At 46.1% G+C, this 13,842-nt stretch overlaps 1 protein-coding gene across 1 annotated transcript in view; it reads left to right on the top strand.

The window, feature by feature from the left end:
- The first annotated feature begins 4,244 nt into the window (after positions 1–4,244).
- Positions 4,245–13,842, top strand: part of PAPPA (pappalysin 1) — a 180,352-nt gene continuing 170,754 nt past the window's right edge. Inside the window, exon 1 of the mRNA XM_014873129.2 lies at positions 4,245–5,147. Coding sequence (XP_014728615.1) covers positions 4,751–5,147 — 397 coding nt within the window. The 5' untranslated portion in view covers positions 4,245–4,750. The remainder of the gene's footprint in view (positions 5,148–13,842) is intronic.

Below are 13,842 nucleotides of genomic sequence, written 5' to 3'. Positions count from 1 at the left end.
GGACAGCTGAGGGACCAGCAGCAGAAGAGTCTCTGATCCACTAATAAAGGCAACACAGAGCTGGTGTTGTTGATTTCAAGTGAGTGGAGCTGTGTGGGATGATGAGTGTGCAGGCAGTAGTTATAAATCCTTAAAATCAGCATTGTTATCAGTACGGAGTGCGACACGGAGGCAGAACACAGACTTTTAATCACTCTGTTTAAAACAAGAGGAGGAATGAGAGATAGAGAAAACATTGAAAAATTTGGTGGATTTACACTGAGTCCATGTTAGGTCTTCTGTTAAGTCTTTTCCAAGACAGAACATGCTTCACATGTTTTCACTGTTTTTTTGGGGTTTTTTTGCAGTTCTTAGCATTTCATTCATTAATGTTTCCTCAGGCTCACGAGGAGCTGTGGCCACATTCCACCCAATGCAACCTCTGTCCCACCATTATGTCACCAGGCAAGGGGCTCTATTTCTCCTAAAAGGTGCTGGACTTGATGGGATTCACCACCCAAATCCCCTTTTCTTTGAAGCTATTCTCAGCTCTTTGGGTTTCATTCCGTGCTGTTCTGTGGAGGCAGCGTGATTCCGATCATACCATTGCTGATTGCATAAAATATGCCCTGAATCCAACACGTTGTGTTAAAATCTGGTGTCTGGGCCCTGTCTGATTCTGAGCAGAGTAGCTGTTGGATTGTGTTCCAGCCATCCTCAACCCAAGCCAAGTTGGGAGAGACTTGATTGGGATATCGGTGAGGGGTAAAGACCATGAAACCTCTGCTGTGATTGATGGAGTTGTGCACAGAGAGGACAAATATGCACAAATACTTACCCAGAATAGTAGGGCCTCAATTCAGCTGTATCTGGCAGACTTTTCAGCTCAACTTTCAAGAAATATTGTTTTTAATTGACCTTCATGTGAGTAATTTGAAGAGCCAGCGCCGCTTTTCGCAAGGAGAGTTTCAAGCATGGAAACTCCCATCGTATGTAAAATTAGTAATTTTACTGTATCATGAGTGATTAAACCTGACCCCCAGGGAGCCAAAAATAATGCTGTGTGACTTCCTTGCCCAATTAACACAGAACAAATGTGAAAATGTGTACATTACAGCAAATTGTGTGCTAATTGGCCTTGGAGAAATACTAACGACAAGGAAGAAATGGGCATGTAATTTCAAACATATTTGAGAGGTTTCGCAGTCTGCTTGCAAATAGGAGGGAAAAAAGTCGAAATTTGACAAAACCATTATTTGTTATGATTTATTCACTCAGCTCCAGTCTTGAACCTGGGAGAGTTATTGGCAGCTTCAGCTAAGATTCCTGCTGAGTATTTCTCCTTATAATGACTGCATACAGCATTTAGCTCAATGCTATTTTTTGGCATAGTGTCATAAATATCTATTTTAATTCTTTTCTCTATATGTGTAACTAGAGTTAGATGCTTTTTTTTTTTTTTTTTTTTTTTTTTTTTTTTTTTTTTTTTTTTCCTTTTTCTCATGAAAAATACCTCTAGATGCAAGATTCTCCTGCTCCTTTTCCTGAGGAGAATATTCCACTCAAGTGCAGAAGTAGGATTATTCTCCTCGGGCAGGAGCCTCTCTGCCAGGTCTGTACATCATTTAAGTACTGGCTTAAGCAGAGAATAAATGTCCATCTGTGCAGGGGAGAATTTCATCTGGTCAGGGAAGTTAGATCTGGCCTGCAGACTTAAGGAATCCAAGGTTTACTCACTATTCCAAAATCAAATCTCTTCCTCTTCATTTTCTATCACATCTAGACTTTATACATTACATTTTCTCTATGCTTTCACTGTGTCTTTGGAATAAAACTGATTGAAGATGTAATTTGTGGGGTACAGGTAAATCCCATCTTTCTGTACTTCCTTCTGTCTTTCATAAGTACAGAAAGCAGAGCTCTGGGCTTTTCCTCTGCAGCAAGAATATCCCAGATTTTTATTTTTTTTAACTGGAGCTGCAGGCTGATGCACTGAAGTGTGATTTGGTCACAGTGAAACCCTTTTGTAAGAGATAGAAGGTCAAGTATATCCAAAATTAAATGATGCAGTCAGTGCTATCAAATTGAAGTGTTTCAGTAATTTTCCTTGATGATTTCAGCCAAATCATGATGTCCCTAAGAAACACCACAATTTCACAGAATTAGCTTTTTTCTTGGGGAAAATCTGGAACCAGCATTATTTTAAGAGCCTGCTCTTCCAGCCTCGACATGTGCAAAGTTCCCAGGGACCTCAGAGGAGTTGTCATGTGGAGACAGCAGTGTCCTGGCAGCAGGATTCCTCCTGGATTAGCTCTTGCTGAAGTTGAACAGGTTCACTTCAAACTTTTGGATTTTTTTGGTTGATTTGCAGTGTCCTCTATGAGCTAAGTTAGAAAAGTGCAGTGCAGCACTTAGCTCTGATCTTAAATTGTCTCTGCCGAGCAGGCACAGACACAGAAGTGTCTTTTTCACATCCCTGTGAGTTTGTACCATTTATTTCCCAGTGAAATATTTCCTCTCGCTTCTTGAGAGGCTTCATGGCTTGGAGATCTTGTATTAAAAACTTTGTAGATGCTGCCAGTATTTTGTCTTGTAAGAAGAGCTGTGGTGGAGGGATGGGCTGGGGAATAGAGAGGGGCTCTAGGGCTGTGGTTCTGGTTGACTTCTGCTGGGAGATGGATAAACCCAGCTCCACTGGAAATGCCAATTTCGTATTGTGGAGTGCTCAAATTAGTAAGAAACTTAAAAATAACATACTTTGAAAGACTTGTGAGCGTGCAACAGCCGTTTCTCATTGGAAAGAAATGATTTTCACTACTGTTATAGTGTATATTTTAAATGGGAGTTGTCAGAACTAAGCAATGCTAACAGGGGAGTCTGCAGAAGCAGAAAGATTCCAGTCCCAGGAAAACTCTGGTGAGCGATTCCTGTTGAAAATTTATGGGAAAGTAAGATGTGACAATCATCAATTGCGAGATGGAAGACGAAGATGATGTGAGTGGTTTGTGACTGGGTTTGCTGTGATTTAACTTGGTTTTACTGGATTTCTTCAGAGGGGAGCAGTGGCCCGGACGCTCTGTGAGCGCCACTGCCAAGTCATTTCCACTGATTAAGGACTTAGAAAAATCCTTTTTGTTGCCATCAGGGGGAGCTTTTGAGATCTTTCAAGAGTGAAAAAAATATATTAAAAAAAAGAGGAAAAAAAAAAGAAAAGAGGAAAAAAAAAAAAAGAAACGTCCCAGCTCAGAAACAGAGATCTACAAACCAGCAAGCAGCCAGAAGCTTACCTGTGGCTACAACCAAGCCAAGGAAACCAGGAGAGCTGAATTCCTTAGGCTGAAAAATTATCAATATTGCGAGAGGATTTTTTTGACTCAATCCACCAATAAAATTAATATTTTATTTTTATTTTTATTTTTTATAAATTATTACTTCAAAAAAATAACCCAGGAGTCTTTGGAGCACTCAAAAGCCAAATCCTACTCTGTTGCTACAGCTTCTGGAAGGCAAATGCTCTTCAAAAAGCTTCTCTCCTTTTAGCTCCTGATGATTCGATGGGGACCTTTGATGCAACATTTGGATTAGCTGCACACAACTGCACTGAGGGGGACCACAAAAGGGGGAGCCTGGCTGATTGCATAACTTTGAGAAAATAATAAGAGGAAAAGAAGGAATTAGAAAGAGAGAGAGAGAGAGAGAGAGTGGAAAAGAGAGAAAGAAAGAAAGCAATTAAAAAAAAAATATCTGAGACTCAAGTTTCAAGACTCTTTATGTGCTGCAGAGGAGCATAAGGTTTACCAGCAAAGTGCAACGGGGAGTCTGAGAGGAGAAATAGCTTTCTCTTTTGCCAAGAAAAAAAAAATAGGAATGTGTGTTTTGGACTGGACTGAGAAAGAAAGCTGGGGAGATTGCAAAAAGGGGGGTGCAGCATTTTTGTCACATTGATCCATTCATCTCGATTGCTTTAAAAAATAAATGAGAGGGGGAAGTGATAGGGGGAAAGAGGAAGAGAGTAAAAGAAGGGGGGAAAGGGAAAACAGCAAAAGTGTTTGAACCTCTGGAGCTATCTGCTCCTTCAAGCTGATTGATTAGTCATGATCCCTGCAGTTTTAATGGGAATCATTCAATTGGGAAGGTGGAGCACCCTAGAGTAGATTAGCATATTCTTGTTTACTCATCTTCTGAGGGGCTTTTTCTCTTTTCTTTCATTTTGTGGAGAAGAAGGGAGGGGGGGAGGTTGGGGGAAAGGAGGGGGTTGTGGCTTATGTTATAAAGGAGGCCAAAAAAATAAATAGATTAGAGCATCTTTTGGGGGGAGGGAAATCAGTGGGTCTGAGTCTTGGAGAAAGCTGGGGGGTTGTTTTGGTTTTTTGTTTTGTTTTGTGTGAGTGTGTGTGTGTGTTTTTTTTAAGAAGAAAAAAATAAAGGGAAGAAAATTCAGCAGAGAAAAGAAGAGAGAGAGGAGTTCCAGCTGTGGAGGAATAGAGGAGAAGAAGACAGATAGAGAAGGAAGAACAGAGAAATACATTTCAACCAAGAAGGAGTTTTGATTTATTTGATTTTTATTTGTTTTAAGGAGGAAAAAAAAAATCTATAAGCAGGAAAAAGAAAGAAAGAAAAAGAAAAAAAGAAAAGAAAAAGCAACTGAGAAGGGTTATAAAAAGAGCAAATACCAAGAAGGGTGAACAAGAGAAGAAAGTCAAGGCAAGGAGGAGCCCAAAGCTGGCAGATCGGGAGGATTTGCAGGGGAGAAGGGGGGGGAAGATTGGAAATGCAGCTCTGGAGTTTGCTGCTGCCTCTTGCGCTTCTCTGTACAGCCCTAGCCAGTGGACCCGAATGTGGGATGGACGAGCGCTCCCGCAGGGCACGAAGGGACACCAGGCACAGCCGCCAGCTCCTCCACACTGCCCCGGGCACCTGTGCCACCAGGTTAGCCCGAGGAAGGCGCTCCACTGCTGGGCTGGAGCCTGGGCATGTCCCCCGCAGGAGGCAACAGCGGGAGGTAAAGGACGAAGAGGAGTCCCTTACCCCGAGCAGGGCGCTCTATTTCAGTGGCCAAGGTGATCAGCTGCGGCTGAAGGCAGACGTTGAGCTGCCCCGAGACGCCTTCACTTTGCAAGTGTGGCTGAAAGCCGAAGGCGGACAGAGATCTCCGGCTGTCATTGCAGGTAGGTCCGGCCGTGCCCGTGGCTGCAGCATCCCCGCTCCGTGTGCCTGGAGGCGGGCGTGTGTCCGGGAGCGGGGCGCGCACAGCCAGCCCCGCGGGAGCGCCTCTGCCAGCAGCCCGGGCTCGCCCTCGCCCCGCCGCACGCTCCGGGAGATCCCGGGGCTCTGCCGGCCGCCGCCAAGTAGAGGCTCGCAGGAAAAGTTATGTAAACTTTTGCATAGGGGGGAATGGCAGCGCCCCGGGGTGGTTTTCTGTCTTGCTGGGTGTGCGGATTGAGGTGCAGGTAGAGGAGGCAGCTCTTACGGTGGGGGTTTTGTCTAATTTTCGGGTTGGAGAACTGTAAGTAGAGCATTTGAAAGTGGCTTGTTTGTATGTATGGAAAGAAATGTATGTGACTGGTGTGTGGCTGCAAAGAAACGCGTATCTAAGGTCCCCCTACGATTTCCTTGGTTTTATTGGCTTTTTAGTGTACTCCACTGTTCGCTCTTTAGATGCAGTGTTAGCATGTGGTTTCCAAAAAGCTATAAAGGAACTTTTTGGCTATTGTGAAACCTCAAATGAATCAAATGAGTTTATAAAGTTCCCAACCCCTCGACACTCAGCTACGGCTGGGACTCGCACTGCAGCTAGAGGATGTGTGGAGTATTTTTGTCTCCCCTTAGAAATGGCAAGTGTAACATCAATGATTCTAAGGTCAAACAGCCCTATAAAATCATTTAGTACTCAAAGCAGCTACCAGTCTAAGCTGTCTGAGCTGGACAATAACAAGGAGCATTGCACTTTTCTTATTTAAATTTTATGAGCCCATCCTGAATTTGGGTCCCTCTCCCCGCGTTCGCTCCCTCTCCCCCTCCCTCCCTTCCCTCCCTCCCTCCACCTCCCGCCCTTTCCCCGCTTTAGTGATAAAGTGCAGCGAAGTTGTCGTGAAATCGGATACTTTTCGGAGGGTTACAAACCCTTACAAATGTCGCCACATCCATCTTTGCTCTGAAGGAAGTCATAGAAAATGGAAATGCCCTTCAAAAAAAAAAAAAAAAAAAAAAAAGGAAACAAGTCAGAAAAAGAAACGGGTATTGGGGGGCGGGGGGAAGACATGTTTTACAGTTCTTTTGGCAAGGAGATTCCCTGAAAGTACAAGGTTTCCATGTCCTAGGATGCCTTAAAGAGACAGGGAGGATTTCCCCTTTCCCTTTAAGTGCAGGCACTTCCTCGCAGGAGGCAGCGCTGCCTGTGCCGGTGGCGCTGCCCCGCCAGCCCCGCTCGCCGTCCCCTGCCACCCTCCCTCCCTCCCTCCTGCCCCATCCCGCTGCCCCCTCCCCGGCCGCCGGGCTGCTGGCTCGCGGGAAAGCTGCTTTGTCCGAAAGAAAACAAAAACTGAGATGAACTCGGCCGTGCTTTTCCTCAACTTTCCCCTAATCGCGGCTGCTCGTGAGGAGGGAGACGCGCTTTGTGCGGGGCTGCCGGGGTGGGCAGGAGGTGCCGGGCATGGGCTGGTCCCGTGTGCCTGAATTCAGAGCGGTGATTTCATAGGTGAACCGCATTATTCCTTGCTTTATTCCCTCTGGCTTTCTCACACTCTGCTCTTCTGGTTCCCAACCCTAACTTTTAAACCCCAGGGCTCAAAGTGCTTCCCTTTCAAGTTAGGAAAGGCAGACTTGGGGTTTACACAGATCTCAGCAGTACCAAAACAGGGTCAGTGTATTTTTTAATGTGTTTAATCCAACACCTAGGACCCCGTGTCTGTCTTTGGTGCAAGTATCTCCAATTCTCACAACAGGGAACCTAGACAAACACACACAAAGATCATTTGTAGTAAAATACTTTAATTGGATGGGGGAGGTTGGGTTGTTGGCTGTATAAAACACTTGACCCATTTTATGCATGGAAATAACATTCCACTGTGAAAAATGAAGAGAAATGCCCCAATTTTGCACCATAGAGCTTCAGCTCAGCTCGGGAGGACTTTGTGATTTTTATTTTATTTTTAAGCACCCCCTGCCCCCCCACACACACACTCTTGAAGAGGAGCCAGGTTTGGCTCTGTGTGTAAACACCTGGAAGAGGTCCAAGAGGAACTCACTTGGAGTATCCTCTGCACACCACAGCCTCCCAGACCTGCAGCAAGCTTAGGGAGAGATTACGCTTCCCTCAATGAGGAAATCAAGGGTTCTGGCTGCCAAAACTCTTGGCTTTCACATTTTCACTGTTTTAGGATGTGACAGACTGAGGAGCTCAGTTCTGCTGTTGGATTTGCATCTGTAGGACCCCACTGAAATCAAGAGCCCATCTGGGTGTTTGGAGGGGAAGGGACTGGGGCACATTAGCTGGCAGTGCCAGAAATTAGTTTCTCCCCAACTTTCGTCCCAGTTGCAAAGTGAGAAGCTGTGCGTCTGTACAGGTCTGAGGGAAGGGGTGGGATTGGCTGGAATACACCTCTTTTTCAGAGTTGTTCTTGTGTCTTCACTTACTTTCTGCCCCCCATTTTCTGCCCGTGACGACTGCTCCCCTTGCACCCCTCCCTTCTGGCGTGTAAGAAATTTCTGCAAGTGGTACAGGAGGAGCCCCATGTGTGCCTGTAGGGGAAACCTGTTGTGTCTGTTAAAAATCTCGTGTAGGACTCAAGTTGTTATCAGCTTCTGCGCCCGAGCCCTGACATAACGGAGTTCTTCTGCTAATCCAGGCTACAGGAGTTTCTGTCTGGAGCCAACTCTCCTTACGTCACCCTCTGCTGCAGTATTCAATTTGTTTTCATAAATGGCTAATTTTACAGCGCTGTTAAGTGGGTTCGTCATTGTGCCGGGCCATGCTCTGTCTCTGATGAGAGGCAGTCCTGGTGCCAGGCTCTGCCAATTTTCACGCTGCTTGGCAGCGATGTTATTGCCGCCCTGTTTGACTCCAGTGATATCTGCTCTGGCATTTGTCAGAGGGAAAGCTGTTGGGAAACTGGAAGTCTGACCCATTGATCTGAGTTACGCAAAAGCTCAGGAGCCCTGTCGGGGCTGGGCTGCGCTCCTCGGAGCGGCTCCCGCGGTGCGGCTCCCGGAGCAGCTCCCGGCTCCTGCGCGCTCGCCCTCCCTCCTGCCATCCCTCCCTCCTTCCTTCCTTCCATCCCTCCCTCCTTCCTTCCTGCCATTCCTCCCTCCTTCCCTCCTTCCATCCTTCCCTCCTTCCATCCCTCCCTCCTGCCATCCCTCCCTCCTTCCTTCCTTCCATCCCTCCCTCCCTCCTTCCATCCCTCCCTTCCTTTCTTCCTTCCATCTCTCCCTCCTGCCATCCCTTCCTCCTTCCATCCTTCCTTCCTTCCATCCCTCCCTCCTTCCATCCCTCCCTCCCTCCTCCCCTCCATCCCTCCCTCCGTGCCCGTGCAGAGTTCTCGGACAATCCCTGCTGGGATGTGCGCTCCTAGCCCGCAGCACGGCACATCCCGTTGTAAACACGCACATGTGCTCATGGAATCCAGCCGGCACCTTCCCCTGTGCGCGCTGCTGCAGGAAAGGGTTAAGGTGGGGCTGTGCTGGGTTAGGTAATGCACACACACCATCAGAAATGCGGGGCTTCACAGCGCTGCTGACCTTGCTGCTGTTGCAATTAAAGGTATTTCAGTTCCACTGTGAAAACGCAGCCCCGTGCTAAGAAGCGGGATCCTCCCGAGTCCCTGTCAGGGTGTTTTCTGGTCTGTGGGGTGGCTCTTGTTTTCACAGGAGCGAGATGTTGACTCTTTACTGGCTGGGAGCTGAGAGGAGCGGGATGAATGATCGGCAGCGGGAGCCGGAATAAGAAGGCGTGCCTGCTCTGGAGAGTGAAAGTTATTTGTATTTTGGTTTGACTTTTTTTTATTCTTTTTCCACTTCTTGGTTTCATTCCCCTCTGTCTCTCTATTCCTCAGCCTGCCAACAGGGAGCATGATCCTAACTTAATAAAGCTTCGTATGTAAGGGAGTGCCTATGTTTTCCCAACTTCAGTCCTTGATGAACATAAAGCAGCAGCAGAATCCAAAGGGAGAGAAAAGCCAAAATCAGCACGGTGGAGCTCACTTAAAGCCACAGCTTTTGCATGTAAGAAACCAAGAAACATCCCTGTCAGGGTCCAGTAATTAGGCAATTATAAAGATCTGTAATTGACACTGCATAGGTCTAGTCCCGCTATGGAGTTAAAAGAATATATGTTTACTTTGGAGAGTTGTTTCCTTCTGAAGTTTTGAAGTCTGATATTGGTTTAATACACTTCAGTAGAATTGGTGAGCTGGGTCCTATCCTCGTGCTGGGTGTGCTGGGAAATTGATGTTTTCAATAGAGAGTTTACTCAGAGTTTCACTGGCATTAAAACAATAAGCAGGTAGATAACATGGCATTTTCAACAGCCTGTTGTCTTTCAGGTGTATGAATTTTCTCGTTGTGTTCTGTAATGAAGAACTACAATGAAGGAGTAAATCAAATATAAAACTTGTAGCTCTGTTGTTAAATTAGTGCTGGCATGTGCAAGGTCCCAGGGTGCTGGTCATGGTGGGCAGAGTGGAGTGACAGGAGCTGGAACACCTGCCCAGATGTTCCTGCAAGGTGACAAGTCTCTAAAGTACCATTGCTGAAGGGTGGGGGAAGCTGTGTGAGTTTGGCTTCCCTGTGGATGGGTTCAAATGATTATCCACTTCATGACTATGGATCTGGACATGGCTTGACTCATAGGTCACTGAACAAAATACCCTCACAGCTTGTCATTTACTAAATATTTGCATTTGAACAGCACATTTCCTTCAGCCTGTGGAAGCTGGGACAAGAATTAGAAGCTGATTTTTCTTTCCATAACATTTCCAATTTAATCTGGTCTCATTCTTTTGACCAGCTACACTCTAGAGTCAGAACAGCAACGCTAGAAGAAAGTTGGGTTTGTTGCTTGGTTGTTTTTTTTCCCCTTAAAACTCTTATATGTAGGCTGCTCTAATTAATTAAATGATAATAAAACAGTGAGGGCGATTTGACTCTGTGTGTGTGAAAGATGGCAAATTTAGATTCCTAAATGATCTATGGCTGTCTCCTGTAGGCACAGAGTTGTGTCCCAGGCTGAGTTTGCCTCTCCCAGCTTCATTTCAGCCTGATTTATTTCCAGCCAGCCTGTTTCAGTTAGAACAAGTGGCGTGAGGCAGAAAGCAAGTGGTGAGGATGGTGTTTGGAGAGAGAGCAGAGCAGGGCTGTCCTCAGGGACTGCTGGGGATGTCTGCAGGAGGCAGAGCAGGGCGGGCTCGGGGCTGAGGGCTCAGGGAAGCCCTTGGAGAGCCTTCGCACGCGAAGCCATGGCCAAAGGCAGCCCTGGGCGGGGTTGGAGCATCCTGGGAATCCGGCTGGAGCTGCTCTCCCACCCCACGTGGTGCCAGGAGGGGGCTGTAGGTGGCCAAGGGGTGCTGAGGCTGTGGCTGCACTGAGCACAGGTGTCCCTGTCAGCCACACGTGGCATGGGGAGGGATGAGCCTAAATCCCAAATCCCAGAGGGTCTCACTGATGCTGGCTCCCTAGGAACCCTAACCCAGGCAGGTGCCACTTTCCAGTGCCAAACAGGACAGGTCCGTGCTTGCACAGCTGACCCAGGTGTTTGCTGGGGCAGCTCCAAATCTTTGAGTCCCCTCACCTTTGCCAAAGGTGGGAGAGATCCTTGGCTGAGCACAACGAACAGCAAGACCCAAATGCCAGTGGACACCTCGCTGGTCACTGGGGCCTGACTCCAGCTGAGGGGAGCAGGGATTTTGGTGGAGAAATGCCTTCTCTGGAGCCTGGGCCTGGCTCTGTCAGGACATGGGTCTGGTATAAGAGAGGTGAAGCCTCACTGCATCCAGGAGCATCTTTAACTCAGAAGTGTTTCATGCCCTGGCAGCCCAGAAAGCCAGTTGTGTCCTGGGGTGTGTCAGGAGGAGTCTGGGGCAGCAGGGGAGGGGGGATTCTGCCCCTCTGCCCCTGGGCTCAGGTGAGACCCCACCTGCAGAGCTGCCCCAGCCCTGGAACCAGCACAGGAAGGAGCTGGAGCTGCTGGAGAGATCCAGAGGAGGCACTGGGGGATCAGAGGATGGAGCAGCTCTGGGATTGTTCACTTGGAGAGGGGAAGCTTTGGGGTGAGCTCAGTGAGACCTTGCAGAGCCTGAAGAGGTTCTACAGGAGAGCTGGACAGGGACTTTAACAATAGCCTGGAGTGCCAGGACAAGAGGGAATGGCTTCACACTGAAAGATAAGGTTTGGATCAGATATTAGGAAGGAATTCTCCCCTGTGAGGATGGATCTGCCCTGGCACAGGGTGCCCAGAGCAGCTGTGGCTGCCCCTGGATCCCTGGCAGTGTCCCAGGCCAGGTTGGACATTGGGGCTTGGAGCAGCCTGGGACAGTGGGAGGGGTCCCTGCCCATGGCAGGGGGTGGAATGAGATAATTTTTAAAGGTCCCTTCCAATCCAAACCATTCTATGAGAAGTATTGCAGGACCAACAGGGTTTAGGTGCTCTCAAGGCCACAGGATTAACCAAGTGCTTTCACATTGGATTTTCATGCTGGCCCAAGCCAGGGAAAAAAAAAAAAAAAAGAGAACCAAACTGTAGTATCTTTTTTCAAAAAGACATATTGAAAAAACAAAAATAAACCCTTCCATGACTGAGGTCAGCTGAAATGCTCCTATATAATAGTTTTGCTTCTAATTTTATCTGTTGCTTTTTCATCTCTTCTTTTCTCTGATAGAAATTACAGGAGCAGAAGCAGAGAAGGGACCACCTGGGCTGCCAAATTCAGTCCCCTGCAGTGTCAGGGATATAACAGCAGCTAATTAGTCCAAACATTCACAGAAAATCCACTTTGTAGGTTCTGATATAGCACAGGACACAGAAGATTTCCCAGTGCTCTACTGTAAACCAAAGCTCTTCAGCTAAGACTGAGAGTGACCATTTTAATGTAAGACAGGAAAAGAGAAGGACACATCGACAACATCTTAAGTACCTAAAATCCAAAACATTGGTTTAGAAAACTGTTAAGTATGAGAAAGAAAAACATTGACTGGAAAAAGGTATCAGCTTTCTTATTTTCAGAGAGTAAAAATGAATCAGGTGTTTTGACAGTTATGAAACTTCTATTGAAATTTTAAGTTGGAATATTTGCCAAAACTGATCCTTTCCCACAGATAGTCTGTTTTGATTAATTTCCCCTTTTCCTGAGAAAAATATTTTATCAAACATTTCCCACCCTTCTCTGGTCTTAGCATGTGTGTCAGTTCCTACATCCCATTGTAATGGGAATGAATGCTTGATTGAGTTTTTACTTCTTCACGTCTTACATTCCAGATGATTGAGAAAATGCATCAGAAAATACTTGTTTGATCAAATTCCTCTATGTTTTTTTCTCCCAAGTGTATCAGCAAGTCTAATATAACCTTTCTCTTCATTTACCCTCCTTTCTGAATCCTACCCATGCTTTCATCTAGTATGTTTACATGGGCAGTATACATTAATCTTCCTATTTCATATATGCAAAATGTATTGAACTCTTCTACTTCCTGCATTCTGGGCATTTGCTTCATGCATTGTTCTGGGCACGTTGCTGTGCTGTGTGTTTTCTTTCTTTGTTTTCCTAAAAAAAGAGGTTTCTGAAGATGAAGATGTACCTTTTCCCTGGCCTCACCCTTCAATTGCTCGGTGCCCATTCCCCCACCTGGGGGTTGCTGACATCTGGATATGAGTCTTGATTTTATTTCACCTTTCTGTGGAGAAGAAATACTTGATTGTTGTGCTGTTTTCTCCATCTCTCCACATTTCTCTTCATTTTCTCTGCTGTGAGCATGCATGCACACACACACACACCATTTCCAAAGCACCTTTGATTTTCTTCCCAGATCAATAGAGCATTTAAACTCCAATGATCAAGGAGGAGCAGCTTGTTTATTTCCCCACATATTCTGACACAAGTGGCACATCTTGTAAACTGCTTTGATTTGATGTTAGTGCCTATTATAAAGTTTACTCTCCCCAAAGCCATCCATGAAGTTAAAGTACTCTTACTCTGAACAGGAGCAGAGCAGAACTCAAAAAGGCAAGGTAAAAAGAGAACAGGATATCTTACCCCAGAAATTTGCTTTCTGCTATCCTTGTTGACAGTGATTAGAACAATTTGAGGGCTCTTGAGCATCCTTAAGTTTGGCAGCACTAAGTGAGGGTACACTGTGTCTCGTAGTTAGAAGGGAACAAATACAAATACAGGTCACTTATCCCTTGGCAGAGTGGGGCTGGATTTGTGGCTACACAGGAAGCATGGACTTGATCCTAAACCTGGTGAATATCATGAAAAAGCATTGAGCTGTGCTGAATCTGGCAAAAGCTGTGATTTCAGAGAGTTTTCTGCACCCCTTCTCTACAGCCTGGACCTGTCTGTGGTCCTTGCTTCAGTATCCTTTATTTTGCAGACTGTTTTTGTTCTGGACATGAGAGAAGAAAAGCTATGAAGCCCTAACATCAGATGAAGGGGAATGTTTATTTGGTTTTGCTATACTCCAAATCTCAAATTGGCCTCTGTCTCTTTCAACTTTTCTTTTTTTTTTTTTTTTTTTAATATCTTTTTTTCCTTTTTATTTTTTTAATGTTAAAATCTCCCTTGTTCCAAACCCACTCTCCCATTTTCTGTTCTGCAGGGTGATGTAAGTGTGTGACTTTCCCGTCCAATCCCTCCACCCTCTGTTATCACC

The sequence above is a fragment of the Sturnus vulgaris genome, chromosome 22 (genome assembly GCF_052056855.1).
Source record: "Sturnus vulgaris isolate bStuVul1 chromosome 22, bStuVul1.hap1, whole genome shotgun sequence".
NCBI lineage: Eukaryota > Metazoa > Chordata > Aves > Passeriformes > Sturnidae > Sturnus > Sturnus vulgaris.
The sequence above is the reverse complement of the archived record's forward strand: the minus strand, read 5'-3'. Positions and strand labels throughout refer to the sequence as shown.